At 46.8% G+C, this 22,304-nt stretch overlaps 1 protein-coding gene across 3 annotated transcripts in view; it reads left to right on the top strand.

Moving 5' to 3' along the window:
- Nucleotides 1-6,200: 6,200 nt before the first annotated feature.
- ASS1 (argininosuccinate synthase 1) overlaps nucleotides 6,201-22,304 on the top strand; it is a 76,800-nt gene continuing 60,696 nt past the window's right edge. For 2 of the 3 annotated variants that reach the window (XM_053374456.1, XM_053374454.1), the window contains exons 1-6: nucleotides 6,201-6,302; nucleotides 9,320-9,432; nucleotides 10,820-10,888; nucleotides 11,992-12,180; nucleotides 19,147-19,203; nucleotides 21,492-21,566. In XM_053374456.1, the coding sequence (XP_053230431.1) occupies nucleotides 9,325-9,432; nucleotides 10,820-10,888; nucleotides 11,992-12,180; nucleotides 19,147-19,203; nucleotides 21,492-21,566 (498 nt within the window). In that variant the 5' untranslated portion in view covers nucleotides 6,201-6,302; nucleotides 9,320-9,324. The remainder of the gene's footprint in view (nucleotides 6,303-9,319; nucleotides 9,433-10,819; nucleotides 10,889-11,991; nucleotides 12,181-19,146; nucleotides 19,204-21,491; nucleotides 21,567-22,304) is intronic. The other variant, XM_053374455.1, reaches the window with a different exon arrangement.

The following is a 22,304-nucleotide window of genomic DNA, read 5'->3' as shown; positions in this document are numbered from 1 at the left end:
CCCATCCTCGTCGCCAGTGAAATATACTCAGAGTCGCGAAGTGATTTCATGCTCTTTATTCAGCTCATAGTGGTGAGAAGGAATGAATGAAAGTCCCCTCAAAGTATCTGCTTTATATACATTATTTACACAATGGGCTGCACATGATTGGCTAATTCCGGAATTTTACTGTAAGCCAATCAGGTTGTGGATTCACTTCTATCTGGAGCATGATTGGGTAGTTCCTGCCAACCAATCATACTGCTGCATTGTTCTAGGACCAATCAGACTGCTGCCTTTTAGATCCTATTGTTCTAGGACCAATCAGACTGCTGCAGTTTGGATCCTATTCAACTCAGTACATAACACACCAGCATCACAAGACCCTGTTTTGGTCTCCATGAGTTACCAGTGGTAGGACCTGAAATCCTTTGGAAGTTATTGCCGCCCCCCTCTGGTTCATTTCATGTAACACATTAACTGGGCTTTCACTTTGCCAAATGTAAGGTGCAAGGAATGGGTTGTCCATCCATCCACAAGGTGCTTCAGTGCTGTTGGCTGGTGAGCGTGCGTCTTTGCTGTTTCATTCAGGATTCACATCCTAGCAGGAGATGGATCCGTGGGGTTGCTAGGCAACTGCATCTCCCACTGACGTAGTGGTGTTGCCTGGTGCCACACATCAGCAGACCCAAGCAGTGAAAGGATATTTCATTTTGCTCAGCAAGACCCCGCAGAGGACAGCTTTTATGAAGTGGCTTTGAACGAAGGGAAGTCATTCAGCAGCTCCAGAACAGAAAGCTCTCTGGAGTAAGTAATGTGATTCACTGCCTCCTCTAAAATCCAAACCAGTTTCCAACAGTGCTGCCTTCACATTCTCAGGGGCAGAGCATCTGCTTTGCATGCAAATGGTCTGAGGTTCAATGCCTGGCATCTCCAGGTTAGGACTGGGAAAGAAACCCTCTCAAAGATACTGGAGAGCTGCTGCCAGTCAGTGTAGACAATACTGAGCTGGAATGGCCAAATAGTATAAGGCAGCTTCCTATGCTCCATGTCTGCTTCCTCAGGGTCACAGTTCAAGCTTGAGGAGGACTCTTTACAGTAGATGTTGCACAGTTGGGGTTGTCCTCAGTCACCTTTCTAAGGTATCCTCATTGTTAAACCGTTTCTACTCTAGGCAACACTTCACTGTTGTCATAATAATAATAATAATAATAATAATAATAATAATAATTTTTATTTATACCCCGCCCTCCCCAGCCAAGGCCGGGCTCAGGACGGCTAACAAGCAATAATAAAAACAAGTTGAATGATTGCAACTTAAAAACAAAATTAAAATACAACTTTAAAATATTGAAACATTAAAATATTAAAATGTAGCCTCATCGCAGGAGGAGAAAGGAAAAGAAAAAGAGGAAGGGAATCAAATTGGCTCCAAGCCAAAGGCCAGGCGGACCAACTCTGTCTTACAGGCCCTGCGGAAAGAAATCAGATCCTGCAGGGCCCTGGTCTCATGAGGCAGAGCGTTCCACCAGGCCGGAGCCAGAGTTGAAAAGGCCCTGGCTCTGGTTGAAGCTAATCTAACTTGCTTAGGGCCCGGGACCACTAGGGTGTTGCTATTTATGGACCTTGAGGCTCTCCATGGGGCATACTGGGAGAGGCGGTCCTGTAGGTACGAGGGTCCTAGGCCGTGAAGGGCTTTAAAGGTCAAAAGCAGCACCTTAAATCTGACCCTGTACTCCACCGGGAGCCAGTGCAGCTTGAAAAGCACTGGGTGAATATGCTCCCATGGCAGAGACCCCGTGAGGAGCCTCGCAGCATTCTGCACCCGCTGGAGTTTCTGGGATAGCTTCAAGGGCAGCCCTGCGTAGAGCGAATTACAGTAGTCAAGCCTGGAGGTGACCGTCGCATGGATCACTGTGGCCAGGTTGGGGCGGGAAAGGTAAGGGACCAACTGCTTGATGCAGCGAAGGTGGAAAAATGTCGTCTTGGCTGTTGCTGTAACCTACGCCTCCATGGAAAGGAAGGCGTCAAGGATTACACCCAAACTCTTAATGGAAGGCAATGGCACTAATTGGGCCCCCGCAAGAGAAGGGAGTTGGTCCCTCATCCCCATGCCATCCCGACCCAGCCATAGGACCTCTGTCTTCGAAGGATTTAGTTTCAATCGGCTCCCACGAAACCATCCAGCCACAGCTTCCAAGCATCTGGTCAGTGTGTTCGGGGCCGAGTCGGTGTGGCCATCCATCAGCAGATAGAGCTGAGTGTCATCAGCATATTGGTGACAGCCCAGCCCAAAGCTCCGGATAATCTGGGCAAGGGGGTGCATAAAGATGTTAAAAAGCATCGGGGAGAGGATTGCACCCTGCGGCACTCCACACACAAAGGAGTGGCGCGACGACATTTCCCTCCCTAGTGCCACCCTCTGTCCCCGACCAGAGATAAAAGAGCACAGCCAGATACGGGCTATGCCCTGTATCCCCACGTCTGCGAGGCGGTGGTCCAGAAGATCATGATTGACCATGTCAGAGGCTGCTGACAAATCTAAAAGGATCAGCAGTCCTGACCCGCCTCGATCCAGTTGTCAACGGAGATCATCTGTTAGGGCAACCACAGCCGTCTCGGTCTCAAAACCAGAACAGAAACCGGACTGAAATGGATCTAAAGCCGATGTTTCCTTCAGAAACTTACCAAGCTGTTCAGCAACCACTCTCTCAGTTACCTTACCCAAATATGGAAGATTTGAAACTGGGCGGTAATTGGATAGGTCTAAGGGATCTAGTGAAGTTTTCATTAAGAGTAGACACACCACTGCTTCCTTCAGTTCCCCTGGGAATGTCCCCGTGCCAAGGGACAAACTGATAATTTCAACCGGGGGGTCCGCACGACATCTGGACACTCCCTAATCAGCCAAGACGGGCACGGATCAAGGAGGCAGGTGGTGGGTCTACCAACTTGGAGGAATCTATCCACATCAGTAGGGAGTATCCGATCGAAATGGTCCAACACTGGACCTGAAGTCAGTCGAGGGGCCTCCAGTTCAGTCACTGTATCTAAATTGGCAGGGAGGTTACGGCGGAGCAACAGGACTTTCTCCGCAAAAAAGCTCGCGAATGCCTCACAGCTGTGGGTCGAATTTGTGCTTAAATTTGGTTGTCTTCCTAAGGACGTTATTGACCTAATTATTCTAAAAAGTTGTGCTGGGCGAGAGCTAGCGGATGCAATGGAAGCTGCAAAGTAAGATTTCTTAGCAGCTTTCATAGCCATCTCATAGGTTTTCATAAGCATCCTATAAGATGTTCTTGAGGCTCTGTCACGAGTCCGTCGCCATACTCGCTCTAGCCGTCTGAGATCCTGCTTCATTTTCCGGAGCTCCTCGGTAAACCAAGGGGCCTGGTTTCAACGGGGTCGCAGAGGGCGCTTAGGCGCGATCTCATCAATGGCTGCCAAGAGCCGGTTATTCCAGTCCTCAACAAGGTCATCTAATGAGTCGCCAGGAGGAGCAGGGTCCCGCAAGGCTTGACGGAATCTATCAGGATCCATCAGTTTTCGCGGGCGAGCCCAAATAGGCTCGCCACCCGAGCAGGGGAGGAGCGGGAAGTCAATCTTGGCTTTCAGAGCGTAGTGATCAGACCATGGCACTTCCACAGGGGGGAGCATGAGCAGTTTTGGAGATAAGCATAGAAGGAACCTCTGCCTTTTATAGCCATGGGGGTTACACACGCTCACAAATTTACCCTGGGTAAACATCTGCAAATCTGCAAAATGTGCTGATGTTTCTTGGTATCTAAATGAAATTTGCTAGAGAGGCACATCTGCAGACGAGGGGCAGGGAGCGACTGAGATGTGCTTCACCAGAGTTCCCATGCCTGGAAGTTTTAAGAAGAAAATCTGGACAGTGCACACAGTGGGGTGAGCAAGGGGAGCAAGGGTCTGGAAACCAAGCCTCAAGAGGAATGCTTGAGGGAGCTGGACATGTTTAGCTTGGCGAAGAGAAAGCTGAGATGTGAGATGATAGTCATCTTCAAATAGCTTAAGGGCTGTCACATGGAAGATGGAGCAAGCTAGTTTTCTGCTGCTCCGGAGAACCTCAGGTTAAGAACAGTTTCAGGTTAAGAATGGACCTCCACAACGAATTAAGTTCTTAACCTGAGGTACCACTGTATAAGCTAGACAAGCTATAGCTTAGGGCCCCAATCTCTTTGGGGCCCCCCAAAAAATTAAAGGAAAAAACCACCTGGATGTACATTTCCAAAATATAAGATAAAAAACAAATAAAATAAAACCTACATACAGCAACAGTGGCAAATGGCTTTAGATACCTAAATGACCATATAGCAGGCACGTCCAACAGGTAGACCGTGATCTACCGGTAGATCACTGGACATCTGTGGTAGATCGCTGGCTCCCCCAAAAGAAGTTCAACAACTTCGGCTCCCGAAGTCTGTTGGGAGTTGGACACCCCTGCCATATAGTATATATTCAACACAAAAAACAGCGACGATTTGTTGTTGACAAAGGACAGCTGGACATATAAAGGGTCCCATTACCTTCAGTAGCTTAGGGCCTCATCAAACCTAAATCCAGCCCTGCTCTTAGGGGTCCCTTCCAACTCTAATTCTATGACTCTGTGATAATAATAATGGTAGTTCATGACACATTAGAGAGTAACTTCCCACCTACTTAGTCTATATACCAGTGAATAACCTGGTATTATAAAGTCTTCAGAATTTTCTCTTTCCAATGAAATGAACCCAGTGATACTCCACCCACTGTTCGGTATGTTATTTCACTAATGTGTGCATTTTAATGAACACTGTACTTAACACATGCGGTTTTCCATGTATCACATGACTGGAGAGCTGCATTGCAAAATTTGGATAAGTCTGAATTTCAAAAGAATAGCTGAATTTCAGTTTGCATATTGTTTTGCAAAGTACAAGATAGATTTGTCTCCTTAATACAAAGTGAACTGAATTCCTTACCTCTGCATCCCTAGAGTGGGGGGTGGGCGGGCGGACGGCTGGCTGGCTATTTCCAGTTATGCCTGCTTTTGAACTTCCTAAAGCATCAAATGTTCTGCTTTTGGAATGTGAGCTGGATGGACTTTGGGGTCTGATCCAAGAGGGCAATCCTTCTGTGTTTACGGAGGGGATGTCCCGCGGCTGCATCCAGAATAGGCAAGATTGTGTGCCTTGGCTCTTTGCTTTGTCTGCTGCTGACTCAGCACACAGAGTTTGGAAGCCACAAGACTGCATAAGAAAGGGGGATTGGATTGTGAAGAATGCAGAGTCAGCAAACATCTCCATGTCAACACCCAGGTGCCAAAAAAGACAGGTGACACTCTAGCACAGCAGCCCACTATCTCTCTCTCTTTCTGGCCTTGAGCCAGCAATCACAAGCCATGGATCTTCTGTTGACAAGGGGGTTACCAAATTCTGCCCCTGAGTTTTTAAACCTACAGCCAGACATGCAGAAAATAAAGTTTTCCTCAGCACTTTCCCCCTCTAACCCACGAAGAGCATCACTTGCTAATTGCTCACCTGCCTGACTCCTGTTAAAGGCAGAAGAGTGCCCCCCAAAGTTGGCCGTACTACAGTTCTTATATAATACATTCTGTCAGGCTTGTTGTCCAAAGTACAGAATCACAGAATTGTAGAGTTGGAAGGGACCCAAGGGGCCATTTGTCAAACCCCCTGAAATGCAACAATCCCATCTGAAAAATCCCTGACAGGTAGCTATCCAACCTCTGTTTAAAAACCTCCAACAAAGGAGAGCCCATCACCTCCCGAGGGAGACTGTTCCATTGTGGAACATTTCTTGCCATCAGACAGCTCTTCCCAATGTTTAGTTGAAACCTTCTTTCTTGTCATTTGAATCCATCAGTTTGGGTCCTAACCTCTGGAGCAGCAGAAAACTAGCTTGCCTTCAGATATTTGAAGATGGCTCTCATATCACCTCTCAGTCTTGTCTTCTCCAATCTAAACATACCCAACTCCCTCAACTGTTCCTCATAAGGCTTGGTTTCCTTAGGAACTACAGAGGTCTTTGTTGGGACCTTTCAATCCTGGGGAAGGCTGCCTTTTTAAAACCCTCCTCACTCCGTAACCCAATTTAGAGAGGAAAATGTGAATGAGTGAAGAGGGAGGTCCGCAGTATGCAGAGCAGTCCCTTTGAGAGTTAGACACACCTCAGTCATTCCTGGCTCCTCCCACCCCAAACAAGTGGCTGTGATTTATAATCTGGGGTGGCTCTCTAGAAGAGGCACACATAGTTCTGTGTGCTGAGTGGCACTATTCCATCTGTGGCAGATTCCCTGTGGTGGGGTGAGTGAGGGTTTCCTGAATTTTACAGAAGGTGAAGGAGATAAAATGCAAAGGGGGTGGGGTTTTTTTTAAAAGAGGAGATTAAGATCCAAGAAGACAAGGAAAGAAGAGTTGAGGCTGTGTTCTAAAGTGGATAAATGCAATGTGGAAAAATAATTTGAATAGGACTGCATGTATATGTTTAACTTGTTTGAAAGTGCGAGAGTAATTCTGGGGCTTTTGCTTTTCACTAGGGTAGCTGGCAGTGAACCCCCATTGACTGGGCATCTCCAGTCCCTCATTTAAACCTAGGCTCAGATAGCCACACATAGATGCCAGCAGGGCTGCTATGCATTATGCAGTAGGTGGAACTAGAAACTTGACAGCTGTGGTTTTCGTATCATAAAGGTGTAAGGAAAGGGGGTGAATGATAGCCACTAAGGGGAATGACCTGGGAAGCCTCAGATTCAAGTTTTCCCCAGTGCCCACAAAATGCATTAACAAAGAGCAGGTGCTACCTTGCAGGGCTATTTGTGGAGACCTCCAAAGCAAACATTTTTGGTGCTCCTTGAGTTATAAGGGGAAAGTAGAATGAAAAACTTCTGATGAATGTTATTCGCCAGCAGCTCTGCCCTATATTCAGTAAAGGGAGCCTCTCGTAATGAACTTATTTGCCTTCTGTTCTAGCTGGTGGGTGGGTTGTATTTAAATCCAGCAAACTGTGGGGTGGGGAGAAAGATGCTTTTCACAGTAGCTATCATCTGCTTGTAGCCAGCTTTGATTCTGGAAATGGAACATTTTGTTTCTTTTCCCCCTATTTTATGCTCATGACACCCAAACAATCATAGGCATAGCCAGGATTTTTGTTGTGGGGGGCAGGCTTTTGTTAGGGGGACAGAACCTCAGATTAGGCTAATCTAGGTTAATCTGGCTGCCCATCTATTACTGAACCAGGTTTAAAGTCATTGTATTAAATTACCAAGCCTTGAAGAACTTAGGTCTAGGGTATACCTCACGGACAACTTGAACCCTTATATCCCGGCTCAGCTGTTGAGATCCTCTGCAGAAGCATTGTTAGCTATTCCCTCAGCTGGTGAGACTCATTTGACAAGAACAAAGAGCCACGCCTTTAGTTTCATTGGCCCAGTCCTGTGGAACTCCCTGCCTCTGGACATTCAGTAGACATCTTCTGTGCCAACTTTTAAATACCTGCTGAAAACTTTTCTGTTCCGTCAGACTTATGCAAGGAATTGAAAACACATCTTTCCACTATAGCTTGCTGATTTCTAATTCTAATTGTTTATAATGGTTTTTATAGTGCGGTTTTATGTGCTACTGTATATGAAATAGTGGTATTTAAATATTTTTAGAAATAAACAAATAATTCAGCATTTTCACCGCTACACCACACTGACTCTTCAGGACATGCCCACCTTTTATGCTCCTAACAACCCTGTGAGGTAGGTTAGGCTGAGAGATAGGGACTGGCTCATGGGCATCTCAGTGAGTTTCATGACTGATCCTGAATCTCCCGGGTCCTGACACCATGCTGCATGAGCTGGCTTGTACAGAAGCCCCCAAATACTTAGCAAAAAAAAAGCAAACCCAGAAAAGTTGTGGATTGTGGCTATTCTTTTGTTCTGTCTGCAACTGGTACCCACATTGATTCTTCTTTCCCCCCTCCAAATAAATCCCAGGCTGCACACAGAGGAAATTGAAAATGCAGTCCAGGCTGGTTGTCCAAAGCAGGAACTGTGGAGGTCTTTGTTTGGCCTTCTCAATCATTTATGCTGATGCCAGGCGTGATGGTGCCAACGAGGCTACCTACACAATGTGCCAAGTCCACTGAGGGGTAAAAAAACAACTTTTAATTGGACAAATGATGGTAGAAACAGCCACATGGATCTCTAAAGCAGAGCCGGACACCTTTCAGCTCTTGGGCTGCAAACGGCCTGCAGTCTGATTTCACCCTGTTTTCTTTCAGATGTCTTTTAAGAACTTTATTGTTCAAACTGGCCTTTGGAACAGAGGCCACATCCTCATACTGCTTTGAACAGCCATGGCTTCTCCCTAAGCATCCTGGGAAGTGTAATTTGTTAAGGGTGCTGAGAGACATTAGGAGACTCCATTTCTCCTCACAGGGCTGAAGTTCCCAGAGTAGTTTTATCAACCAATCCCTCTTCCCAAAGAACCCTGGGAAATGTAGCTCTTTGAGGGGGAATTTGGGAGGATTTCTTAACAACCTATCGTTGGCAACCTATAGTACCCAGGATTCTTTGAGGGAAAGCCATGCCTGTGGTTTTGGGGGAAGTGGTATCAGAGTGCACAGCACAGGTGTGACCTGGGTGTCTAAAACAAGGGTGGACTCATTGGTCTAATTTCTGGAGTGGGGAACCCTCACAGCTGTATGTGACCCTCCAAGTCTTTATGGCCTTTGGGGCTTTCTCTAGGCTACACCACCTCCTCCTCTGCCACACAAAGACCTCCCCATGTCTCTTTCCCCACCAGCCCTGCCCCCCACCCTCCTTGAAGTCTCTTTCCCTTGATGGGATGTGTCCTTGAACTCTGACCATGCCTCTTCCTTGTCTGGATGGAGGCTAGAGAAATGGATGTGTGAGAGAGTGTCTATGGAAACTAGCCTACTATTCAAATGTAAAATTTGCATTTCTTGCTCCACCCACTTTTGCCCCTGGCCCCTGGGAGGTTGCACAGAAGGGAATGTGGCCCTCAGGGAGGAAAAAGGGTTTCGAATCCCTGAGATAAAAATTCCAGTGAAATAGGGATGTGCCCAAGGCCAATCTTCTGGTTGCCAAGAAGAGTATTCCTCAGCCACTGAATTCCCTGGGGATTTCAAGTTCCTCCTGAAATTTAATAATGATGGAGAAAAGTGCACCTCATTGGAGAGAGCATTCTGCAGCTGTGGAGCCACCACTGAAAAGACCACTGTTGTTGTTGTGTGTGGGGGAGGACTGAAAAGTCTTTGTCCCAACCTCTGTCTGGTACCCAGTGTGAGGAATCGTTTCTGTTTCTACTGATAGAGACAATGTCTCAGAGCAAAGGCGTCGTGGTCCTTGCCTACAGCGGGGGGTTGGACACTTCGTGCATCCTGGTCTGGCTGAAGGAACAAGGCTACAAGGTCATCGCCTACTTGGTAAGTTGACAAGGTGGAGTTCAAGCAGGATCCAGGAGAGGAGGGGGTATAGGTGTAGTAGTAGTAGTAGTAGTAGTAATAATAATAATAATAATAAAATAATAATAATAATAATAATAATAATAATAATAATAATAATAATAATAATTTATACCCCACCCATCTGGCTGGGTTTCCCCAGCCACTCTGGGTGGCTTCCAACCGAATATTAAAAACAATACAGCGTCAGACATTAAAAACTTCCCTAAACAGGGCCGCCTTCAGTTGTCTTTTAAAAGTAAGATAGTTGCTTATTTCCTTCACATCTGGTGGGAGGGCGTTCCACAGGGCAGGTGCCACTACCGAGAAGGCCCTCTGCCTGGTTCCCTGTAACTTGGCTTCTCGCAGTGAGGGAACTGTCAGAAGCCCCTCAGAGCTGGACCTCAGTGTCCGGGTAGAACGATGGGGGTGGAGACGCTCCTTCAGGTATACTCAGCATCCTGTTCTCACCAGGGCCTCTCAGATGCCTGTGGGAAACCAGCAAGCACAGTAGCGTAGCTAGCCAGCGGGGGCAGTCCGCACCGGGTGGGAGTGGCATAGGGTGGCATGGGGGTCTTTAGGGTAGCACAGAGGTTTGTAGTGCAGCACGGTGGATGCTATGCATCTGGAGGTGGGATTCTGGGCAGCAGGGGAGCTTGAGGGTGGCATGGTGGTAACAGGGCATTTCGGACTCTGCAGGGGGGCAGAGCCGCCTCCCATGCCTGAAATCAGCAGCTATAGAATTCTGGTGGCTGCCCTAAAAAAGCTCAACAACTTTGGTCTGCCCCAGGTGCCAGTGGAGGGGTTGCTATGCTGCTGAGCAAGCAGGACCCGAGCATAAGAGCAACTCTCCCCTCCTGTGGTTTCCAGCAACTGATATTGTGGCCAGCTTTATCCTCTTCCATGAACTTGTCTAATCCTATTTTAAAGCCATCTAGGTTAGCAGCCATCCATGCCTCCTGTAGAAGCAAGTTCCATAGTTTGCACCGCAAAAAGGACATATTTTTAAGCATCCTGAATCTTCCAAGATTCAGCTTTGTTGGAGATCCATGAGTTCTAGCGTTATGAGAGAGGGGGAAATGTTTTTTCTTCTTCTATCCACTATATCTAAACAAAGAAGTCCCAAACATTGCAACCCTTCCACACAGGGGAACATTTTGGTTGCTCTTTTCTGAACCTTTTCCAACTCTGCAGTATCCTCCTCCTCCTATTTTGCAGTAAGACTTGGTTAAATCTTGGGTCAGTTCTGGCTGAAATTCTGGGTTAGCCACAGTTCAGCAAAGAATCTGATCTATGTGTGTCTTCCATTTCCCCACCCCTTTTACCCCAAAATAAAAATTAATATATGGCACGGTGTCTACTCTTCCAGGCCAACATTGGACAAGAGGATGATTTTGAGAAGGCAAGAAAGAAAGCACTTTCCTTGGGAGCCGAAAAGGTGATTCCTAAGCCCCCACCCTCCCACATGCTGACAGTCAATCAAATGGGTTGCAAGTCCACAGAGCTGTCAGACTGGCCTAATTTGCAGGGTTAGTTTGTCAGGTTGATGGGAGAGAATGTTATGCATGCATTATTAACAGGTCAGAAGCATTGCAAGTGGATTGCTCTGGGAATTATTTGGAAAGTTGCCTCTACAGCTATGTACATGAAATGATGGCCTGGGAGGAATTTGCCTACAATGGCAGCACAGAAATACTCTCAAAGTATAAATGTTCCTATAGACATAAAACCTAAGAATGTCATCATGCTGCAGTTCACATGGCTGCCAATAGGTGGCCATGCCAACTGCAGCTTGACAACAGGAGCCTCTCAGCGCTGGCCCCAGCCTGGGCAGTGCCACCTCCCATGCCTGGTGCCTGACTGCCTGGGCTTCTGAATTGCTGGGCGAGGGAGGAAGGCTACACTGGGCTGGGGGCCTCTCCCTGGGCTGCACTCACTTGGCTCCAGCCTCCCTCCCTCCCTCCTTCTGTCGAACTTCCGCTTGGGTGTTGGGCAGTGCCCCCCTCCCCAATATTTTATTCAAGTTAGTGCCACTGAAGGGGACCACTGGAAAACTGTTGCCCAAGCTGAAGCCAGGCAAAGTCAGCCCCAGGCTGACTTCACCCTGCTCTAGCAAGAGGTTGCATGGTGGGGTGGTGGTGGTGGGGTGATTTGATGCCATTTTTTGGTTTTCAGGCAGCAGAATGTCTTGGGCTGGCCCTGCACCACAGTTTGCACTTGGGATCACTAAGCACAGCCTAGTTGTGCATTAACTCCCAAGATATACTTACTAGGCACTTTGTAACTTTTGTAAAATACAGCCTTGTATTACAGTTTTAAAACTGTATTTCTATAGCTGTTGTGTGGATTGCAAACTTTCTGAAGTGGAGAGGGCGGGCACCTGGATCAGGGTGTCAGACGATGAATGTAATTGTTGGGGCAGGATTTACTTGCCCCCATCACCCCTTGGCAGGGTTCTGAGTTCAAAACGTGCCTCCCTCCAGCTACTGAAAAATAACTGGGAACAATCCCATCCCCTCTCCTCCTCTCCATCGGTCTCAGGTTTACGTTGAAGATATCAGCAGAGAGTTTGTGGAGGAATTCATCTGGCCGGCGGTCCAAGCCAACGCGATTTACGAGGACAGATACCTCCTGGGCACCTCACTGGCCAGGCCCTGCATTGCCCGTAAGCAGATGGAAATAGCGCAGAAAGAAGGTGCCCAGTATGTTGCCCATGGAGCTACAGGCAAGGTAAGAATTTGACGACTGGTGCTCATTGAGACTGGCGGATGTAAGGCAGGAAGCCCAGCAGTAGCTGGCGCCAGAGCCAGCTGATTCCAGTTATGTCCCCATCTTTCCTCGGCTGAGTTCTACAAGGACAACACTGAGACTTAAGGAAGACAAGGAAGCTCTCAGGCAGTGCCACTCCCTGGATTGGTTGTAGGCAGGTGGGAGCTGGCTGAGCGCAGACTGGAAGATTCAGGACAGATTAAAGGAAGGACTTCTTCATGCAGTGCATCAGTGCTTTTATTCAACCAGAGCGTGCTGGAGTGCAGTTCCAGCACCTCTCAGGTGAGTGCCATTGTGGACCTTCCCTTCTTGCCTTTACAGTAATACCTCATGTTATGTTTGCTTCATGTTACGGTTTTTCAGGTTGTGTCCCGCGGTGACCCAGCAGTACCGGAAAGGGTTACTTCCGGGTTTCGCCGCTCACGCATGCGCATACACACAAAATGACATCACCTGCATGCGCAGACGTGCCACTGCAGGTTGCGTTCCTTTCATGTTGCGAACGGGCCTCCGGAACGGATCCTGTTCGCAACCAGAGGTACCACTGTATGTACTTCTGAGAAGCCCAAAACGAACATTTCAGGTCAATACGGAAACAGGTCAGCATGTGTCAGTCTACACATTTTTTAAGATCTATGACTCCACCTAGCTCCTAGCCGTGACTGGTCAAGCTATGCGGCAGGGCCAATTCGTATTTCATTTTCTTCAATCATTATCCTGTGTAGTGGCAGCAGGCTGTAAGCTTTGCAGCCAGGCCTCTACTGTTGCACATGTGTGTGTTTCTGCAAGGGCCTTTCTGAGCTGCCCTAGCCACCTGCCTGAATCTAAGAGAACAAGGGAAGCAGGGGTGCATTTATCTGACCTGCACCAGAACCAGGGGTGACCCCCAAACCAGCTAAGGAGACAGCTTGCCTTATTTTTTTAGCACCTCCACGGGCAGTGAATGTGGCTGTTGTCAAACCAGCATCTGTTCACAGTTGCCCTGAGTCGCCCAGCGACTTACTGTAGCAACTTCATGTTTTTCTTGAACAAGAGCACTGCAGTGCATAGTTAAACTATGGAACTCAAAACCGCAGGAAGCAGTGAAGGCCACTAACTTGGATGGCTTTAGAAGAGGATAAGGCAAATCTATAGAGGAGAGAGATATCAATGGTTACTAACCATGATGGCTTTGCTCTGCCTCCACAGTTTCTAGGAGACACAGGAGAGTTGAGGACCCTTGCCTACAGGTCCTGCTTGTGGGTTTGTTGCAGGCATCAAGTTGGCCACTGTGAAAAAAGGAGGCATGGGTGTTTGGCCTGATCCAGCACGCTCTTCTTACATTCATATTAGCTGAGATTGGGGGCAGTGCCCCATTTGCTCTTTCAATGGCCTCAACTGCTTAGCCTGAGAGTTGCTTGGAGACCACCTCATGGAGCTACAGTTCCCAGCAGCCCAAAATAACTACAGTTCCTAGGATTTGTGGGAAGCCATGCCTATTCAAAGGGCTTGAGGGTGCTTTAAAGGTATGAAGTAGATGTGACCCAAGATTCTAGTGCTCATAGAATAAAGGACTGAATTAAATAGGAACATAAATCTGCCTTATACTGAACCAGACAGCTGATACATCTAGCTCAGCATTGTCTGCACTGACTGGCAGTGGCTTTCCAGAGTTTTACTAGCTCCTATCTAGAGATGTCAGGGACTGAACCTGGGAACTTCTACATGTCAAACAGGTGCTCTGCCATAGACAGCCCATAATTTAGGACTGGGGTTTCATGGAAGAGCAACCTAATCAACCCTTAGGCTGTGTACACACCAGACATTTAAAGTACACCCCCCAATCATGTGAGCTGTGATTTGTTAAGGTTACTGGGAAATATAGCTCTGTGAGGCATAAACTATGGACCCCAGGGCTCTTGGGCTGCTGGGAAATTTGCTTTAAAAGTGCTTTAAATGTGTATGCAGTCCTATTGAATCAAAAGATAGCCTTTTAAAATGGCACTGCACAAACATGAGAACTAGAAGCTTGTTTTAAAAACAAAACCAGATCTGGAATTCTCACGAAACCCATCCCAAGTTGGGGTAGGGGCGGGAGAAAGACAATGTAGCCTTTTCGGACTATGCCCTTTGGGGTTGTTCAAGAAGACTGGATGCCATGCATTTGCAAATCTGGACAGCCTGTTTTCTTTTTCGGTTAAAAATTAAGCTGCTTTCCGGCAGAGGGGAGAGTCCATCTGTTGCCCTGGAGTTGCTGGCTGGCTCATCTATTTAACCATGGAAGCATGCTAAGCCTAAGCAACCGCTTGAGGAACCCCAAGATTCCTGGGGCACCTGCTCTGCAATGTGGAGATCTTCAGGGGGAACAGTTTGCACAGTATTACAGACAATAAATCCTAGCCCATCAAGCCCCAGTCACCGTTTCTCCAAATGCCCAGAGAAATGAATGTGTCTTCCGATGAAGCTGGAATGATAGCAGTCGTGTGCACAGCTCAGCTGAAAGGAAATGCCACAATCAGGTGGGAGCAGAGGGAGTGGGAACCTGAGGCCTCTGGATGTTAATGGACTACAACTCCCATCATCCCTGGCCATTGGCCATGCTGACTGGTAGTTGATGGGAGTTGGTGCCCAATCAGGGATTGTCGCCCAACAAGATGTTATAGTCCAACAAGTTCTGGAGAACCACACAGTCTCTCTATTTGTGGACTAGATGATCCTTTAATCCCAGGACATAAAAACGTAAGAGCTTTCTGGGTCAGGCCAAAGGGGGTCCATCTAGTCCAGCATTCTGTTCTCTCACTAGCTGACCGGATGTGTGTGGGAAACACAACCACAAAACATTCAACCACAAAAGCAAACTCCCATCCTGTGGCTTCCAGCAACCTGGGATTCTCCAGCTGTCGTTCCTGCCTTGCAGGGGGCTGGACTAAATGATCCTTGGGTCTCTTTCGACCCTACAATTCTTTGATTCTACCATATCTGTTTTATAGTTTTAAATTATAAAAGAGGGGGTTTAAAATAAGAAGCCACCCATTCAAATTTCACTCCAGTGAAGTTACAGCTCTCATTTTCAGTCTCACTTCAGAAATAATTTGGAAATCAATATGGAAATAATAAGTGCTCTTTATTTCTGTTGTTGGTCTGGAAAGTTGTAAAGCAGGCTTCTTTCCACGAGAGGGTGCAATGAAACCGTGCTTTTAAAGCCTCTTCCTTCCCATTCTAAAGTTGCTGACTCAGAGTTTCTCTGGCTTGACAAGGCAGGAACTGTCCAGCAGGGGGAGAGAGAGACTGTGCAATGAACCCCCAGCATCCTTCCAAGGAGTGCCTGTGGACTGTTTGTGAATCAGGGATGAAGCTTTCCGTGGCCATTAAAGGCTGCTCTGATCTCTGTTCCCCTTTGATTCCAGTCCATTAACTTCACTGCTTGGGTGTTGAGAGGAATGAAATAAACAACGGCTTATGCGAGCTCAAAAGAATAAAAAAATCAAAAAAATCTCCCTGGACCTGCAGGGGAGATGGACTGCCATCCTGTTCTCACAGTGGTCAACCAGATGCCCCAATGGGAAATTTGCAGGCAGGATTCGAGCACAACTACCCCCTCCTGTGGTTTCCAGCAGCTGGTGGTCAAAAGCACCGCTGCCTTCAGCTGTGGAAGGCAGAGCACAGCCACTGTGGCTAGTAGCCATGAATGAACAGCTTTCCCTTCCATGAATTTGCCCAATCCTCTTTTAAAGCCCTCCAAGCTGGTGGCCATCACTGCCTGCTGTGGGAACGAGTTCTATGGTTTAACTGTGCGCCGCATAAAGACTTTCTTCCATCTGTCCTGAAGCTTCCAACATTTGGTTTCAGTGGGTTGCCACAAGTTCTAGAGCAGGGTTTCCCAAACTTGGGCCTCCAGCTGTTTTTTGGAGTACAATTCCCATCATCCCTGACCTTCTCTGTGTCATGCATAATTTCATAAATATCTGTTGTGTCACCTCTTAATTGTCTTTCCGCTAAACGGAAATGTCCCAAATGCTGCAACCATTCTCTCATAGGGGAAATGGTTAGGGAGGCCAGGAGAACCAGTAACATGATTCCCCATCTCCAAAGCAGTCCATCCTCTGCTTGCATTGCCAACTTCTTTAATGCACCGCGCACCATCTGCAGGACCTTGCGGCTGGGCAGCAGATGGGGCTGTTTGGGGCCTGCAAGGGAAATGAATGTTCTAATAGATGTTTCCTCCAGAGTGTTTTGTAATAGTCCCTGGAGGCTCCTGCAGTCAGGAACAAGTTTAGCCATGTGTATTCTCTTTCCAGCCCTCTCCTGAAGAACATCTCCACCTAATTTCCATGGGCACTGTTTATTACTTGTGATTAGATTTATACCCTGTCTTTCTTCAAAGACGGCACACATGGTTGTCCTGCTACCCACTTGCAACCTCACAACAACCCTGTGAGGCAGTCTAGGCTCTCAGACAGTGATAGGTCCAAGGTCATGCCCCCCCAACTAACCCCCCAATTGTCTCCACCCAAGAAGGGGTGCGATGGTAAGACTGTAAACTCTCAAAAGCAGTGTGCAGTCGTTGCTAAATTTGCGAAGCACTGCTCCATGGACCTTCTGAGTTATCTCCTCACCTTGAAACCGTGTAAAGGGACTGCTTCTTGGAATCCCACCTTTTCCTCCAAGTTGCTCAAGGTGGCATACATGGTCCTCACACTCTTTATTTAATCCCCACAACAACCCTGTGAGGCAGGTTAGGCTGAGAGTGAGTGGCAACCCAAGGTTACCCGGTAAGCTTCACGGCCAGACAGCAATTTGAACCCTGGTCTCTCAGGTCCTAGCCTAACACTCTAACCCCTATTCCACACTAGCTCTCCTTGACGGGAAGGCTAGGAGGTCACCTGCTTTTGCATGCAGAAGTCCTCCAAGTTCAATCCCCAGCACCCTGCCCTGAAACCATGAGCAGCTGCTGCTGGTCAGTGTCGACAATACTGGTGGTGCAATGGTTCGACAGCTTCCTGAGTCCCTGTATAATTCCCATCCTTTATTAAGAACTTGGAGAACTGGAATCTTTATTTTTAGGGGAAGGGGCTTAGCTGAGTTGTAGGCTACCTGCTCTGCAGGCAGAAAGTTGCAGGTTCAATCCCCGTGGGCATCTCCAGGCAGGGCTGGGTAAAGACCCTCTTCCTGAAAGCTCTAGAGAGCAGCTGCCAGACAGGGTAGACAGCACTGAGCTAGAGGGACCCCACGGTTTGACTCAGGAGAAGGCAGCTTCCTGTGTTCCTATTTAAATCAGCCCTTAATTCTGAACCATGATGACCAGAAGCTCTTTCAAGTGTCCCATAGGGACTAGAAACTTTGACCACGAATCAAAGCAGAGGTCCCCCTCCCCACTGGAATCTGACACACTTCTTGCTTTCGAAAATTGTGAGATGTATGTGCACCTGGTGACATCAAACAGACCAGACCCCAGCCCCGCTGGTTGATAACTGAGTGGAACGATCCATCTTTGGGATGGCTTTGTGCCAGTATTTGCCTTTTGCAATAATGGTAAGCAGATGGGCGAGGGATTACACGCTCACTGAGAAGGTTAATTAGAGAAAGACACTGTCTGGGGGTGTACCATGCCCACTGATGTACAGGGGGAGCCCATCAAGCCATTAGCTACAGTTCTCATTAAAAGATAGGTGCTTTCCCTGACACTTATTACCTCTTCCTACAGCTTGTGAGTCGCAAGTGGGAACTCTGGACTACTCCAGACGACCTGTTTATTGAATATCCTCCTGATTTGCTTGTACAAAACCAGTGGAGAGGTTAGGCTATGCCCAGACCTTAATGAGTATGTTTTCTCATTTGTTTCCAGGGAGGTTATACAATATAGGAGTGTTTGTTTGCAATGAGGGTATACTATAAAGGAGTATTCATCCTGCTAATCTCTGGATTTGCTGGCAGGGTTTTACACATCTTCCCATTAATCATTCCTTCACCCCACTCTTCTCAAGCATTTCCCCTTCGCCTTCCTAACTGCAAAAGTCTCTCTCTTTTAGAGCCATGGTGACAGAACACTTTAATCTGCTTTATGTGCATACACCTAAATATCCAGAATGCACTTGAAACTTTCCTGCAGATAGAGGAACAGGTTAACCTTCTTTCCCCTTCATATGTCATGATGCTAATTAGCCTCTTCCCTCCATCCTTCTGATTAATGCTTTGTTTGAAACAGTATCATATCACTTTAATCAGTCATGACTTCCCCCTAAGAATTCTGGGAGCTGTAGTTTGTTAAGGGTGTTGAGAATTGTTAGGAGACCCCTATTCCCTTCACAGAACTACGTTTCCCAGAGTGGTTTAACAATCGATCCCCTTTCCCAAGGAACATTGGGAACTGCAACTCTGTAAGAGGACAGGGATCACCTAACAACTCTCAGCACCCTTAACAAACTACAGTTCCCAGGATTCTTTGAGGGGAGCCATAACTGTTTAAAGTGGGATGGTACTGCTACAAATACAGGCTTTGTGAGATTTTTTAAAACTAAAAAAATGCCAGCTTCTATGGAAATGTCGACTATCCGATAAATAAGAGACCAAAATTGACAGATTTGCCTATCCCTAAATGCTAAAAGAACCTTTTATAGGATGCCAGTGTAAACCAAACCATAAGTTTACCTTTTTTAATTTAGAGAAAAGAAGGTCTGTACAGGTATTAAATCAAGAGTTGTTGATGTATCTCCCCATAAAGCTCTTTTTCAAGAATTGCAATGAGGACTATAAGCTTTAAAGTCGGCAAAAGGAAGCAATTGGGGGCTCTCATGAAGAGCTGGCCTTTCTCAACTTTCCTAGTGAACCTCAGTCAGTCAAAGTGGGACAGGGGAAAAATGCTAGCCCTTGATCAGCATGGCAGGATTTGAAACCTGCCTGCGATTCAGGAGTGTTTGATTGTACTCTGTGTTCTTCTATCCTTTTTAGGGTAATGACCAAATTCGCTTTGAGCTCACCTACTATGCCATCTGCCCTCAGATCAAGGTAAGGAGCTCTACCAGTGCACTGATGATCTCCCATCAAAACTAAGTTGATAAATCGGAGGGGGCATTTGTTTTAGGGGGGAATAGAAAATCAAACTGAATTGGGCCTCAACTGGGATGCTGATTCATAGCATGAGATGGGGGAGTTTATTTTCTCGGGTGATTGCAGAAGACCCCTGTTCCTCTCCCAAGAACTACAATTCCCAGAGTTTCCCTAAGATGAGGGATTCATTGTTTAAACCACTCTGGGAACTGTAGCCCTGGGAGGGGAAGAGGGTCTCCTCTCAGCACCCATGACGAACTACAGATCCTGGAATTCTTTGCAGGGGCAGAAACATAACTGTTTAAAGTGGTATCATAGTGCTTTAAATGTGTGGTGCGAATGTGGCCTCTGTTTGTCTAACCCAGTGGTTCCTAAAGTGGGTGATACTGCCCCCTGGGGGGGCAGTAGGATTACATGTGGGGGTGCTAAGAGGCAAGTGGGCAGCAGAGGGTGCTGGTGGATATGTAAATGACCATCATATTTTGAAAAGCTAGCATTTCTGGATCAAATTTAGCAGTTTTGTTGAATTAATTCAACTAAATTGTTTTAATTGGATTTTGGATAAATGTGCAATTAATTGTTACTATTCTGAATGTTATTGTGCTGTTATCTTGCTTAGTGGGACCTGCAAACTGCTATTCTGAATATTGCTATTTTATAGGGTCGGGAGCATTGGAGATGAGTGTATGGAACCAAGAGGGCAGTAGCCAGAAAAAGTTTGGGAGCCATTGTTCTAACCTGTTAATTGCCTGAACCCTGAAGCTTCAATATACTCTAGAATTCCATTCTGTTGTCTTACACACAATTCCCCCTTTTTTTGCTGATGCCCATCTGAAGGCAATCCTATTTTAGCTGATGTCCCTTCCCAGCTGAACAACTGAAACTTGAAGTCAGTTCTTCTGAGTTACATAAAAAACCCAGAAAGTTGGTTTTCAAATCTACTGGCTTTCAAATGGGTTGTTCTGATCTTTTAATCGGCCTCCTGTTTTAACCCAAACTGGAGAAGGCGAAATGGACACCTGAATTGCACCTTGCCTTGGGCAGGTCATTAAGTTACAGTAACAGCTTGAGAGCATCTTGGATTACCTTTGTTTGGTGAGATTAATGCAGGAGATGCTTAATGGCCAGTGCTCCTGGCTATCCAAAAGAGCTTTGAAACTCTCTCTACTCCAGGCAAGGGTTCATTCTAGTAGCTGGTTTTGGGAAAGTCTCCGGAGCTGTGGTCCCCAAACTTTTCCAGGCCACTATCACCTTGGTTCCAGAAACTCATTATTCTGAATGGCAGTTTGCATGACCCGCTAAAGAAGATAATAACACAATAAGATTCAAAACAGTAACAATGAATTAGCATTTATTGAAAATCCAATTAAAATTATTTAGTTTGATTCAACAAAACCGATGAACTTGATCCAGTGATACCAGCTTTTCAAAGTATCCCCATGTGTCTTAGCAGGTAATCCCACTGCCCCCAAGGGGTTGGTCTTCACCTTGTGGACCAGGTCTAAGGGGGAGAAATCCAACTCTGGCCGCATTTCTAGGTGAACCAACCCAAATTTGCATGTTTTGGAAATTGCACTCTGAAATCTGCCCTTCTCCAGCCAAGCAACGTGCACCCCAAAATAAATAAAAATGCATACACTAGGGTAAAGTGTGCATAAAAATGCATATAATCATGAAAATAGCTCGCACAGCTCCAATAGTTATTTTGGGAAATTGTGGCTGTTAAATGTGGCATCATAGCGCTTTGAATGTATGGTGTGAAAGTGGCCTATAATGTATCTTCCAAATGTTGCTGGGGTTATATCCTACCAAGCGCTACTCAGAGTAGACTCACTGGAATGAATGTTCTTAAATTAGCTATGTCCTCTGATTAAGGAGGACTAACAGTGGATCCTGTCCTTCAACTTCTGGCAGAAGAATATAAGAAGAGCCTGGCTTCTGGGTCAGGCCAGTGACCCATCTAGTTCAGCATCTTAGTTTTCACAGTGGCCAACCAGGTGCCCATGATGGGAAGCCCACAAGCAGGCCCTGAGTGCAGCAGCTCTCTCCCTACATGACTCCCTATGTGATTCCCACCAACTGGTATTCAGGGGCATAGTGCCTCTGACAGCAGAGATGGAACACATTGCGGCTAGAAGCCATTGGTTACTCTGGCCTTGATTTTATGTTGGAACCCGATTCTACCAAACTCATATTTGCTGACAACGCCCCCCAAATAACCAGTTCTTTCCCACCACTCTCTGCAGATCATTGCTCCTTGGAGAATGCCGGAATTCTACAACCGCTTTCGAGGCCGAAGTGACCTCATGGAATATGCCAAGGTAGGAGACTTCGCCCATCTCCTGCATTAGTCCTTTCCCCTTGTTCCTGTAGCTGCCATACCCCTGTTAATTCCTGCATTTAAAGGTCTGGTTCTTTGGAGTTTTGGAACTCCCTTCCTGAAGAAGCCAGTCTGGCTCCCTCCTTGTCCTTCCATTGGCAAGGGAAGACTGTTTTGTTCTTTGAGAATTGACTGCTTCTTAAGGGTGAGGCTTTAAGTAGTGCTGTGCTGTTTCTGTCATCTGTATTTTAATACATTTAGGGTTTTTTTTAATATTGTTTTTATCCTGTTCAGGTTTAATTACTTTTTAAAACAATGGTCTTTTATATGTCTTTAGTTTAGGTTTTTTTTTATCTGTGTTCTTTCAGTTTGTGTAAGCTGCCTTGAGCCCTGGTCTGGGGGATAGGCGGTATATAAATAATAATAATAAATTTAGTAATAAATGAGCCACTTGCTCTCATCGCCATTGAGAGCAGCCTGAGACATTTTAAGCCTCTGCCCCCTGGGCTGCTTCTTCTAGGCTCAGAAGAAGAACCTCAGGTTCTTAACAGGCCAGGCAGATGTCCCTTTCCCATTTTGTAGCCCGCCTCCTGGTGTGCAATGTAGAGGCGTTTGGTTTCTCAGGCCCACAGGAAGAAGGGGCCTCTGAGCAACCCAGCTCTCGGCCATTTTAGTGCAGGACATTCTTCCAGGGCCTCAGGCGCTGTGGTCACTTGGTCTGCAGCAGCTGGCTGGAAGT

Source organism: Podarcis raffonei, chromosome Z (assembly GCF_027172205.1).
Source record: "Podarcis raffonei isolate rPodRaf1 chromosome Z, rPodRaf1.pri, whole genome shotgun sequence".
Taxonomy (NCBI): Eukaryota; Metazoa; Chordata; class Lepidosauria; order Squamata; family Lacertidae; genus Podarcis; species Podarcis raffonei.
Note: the sequence above shows the minus strand (reverse complement) of the source record. Positions and strands in the feature narration are given on the sequence as shown.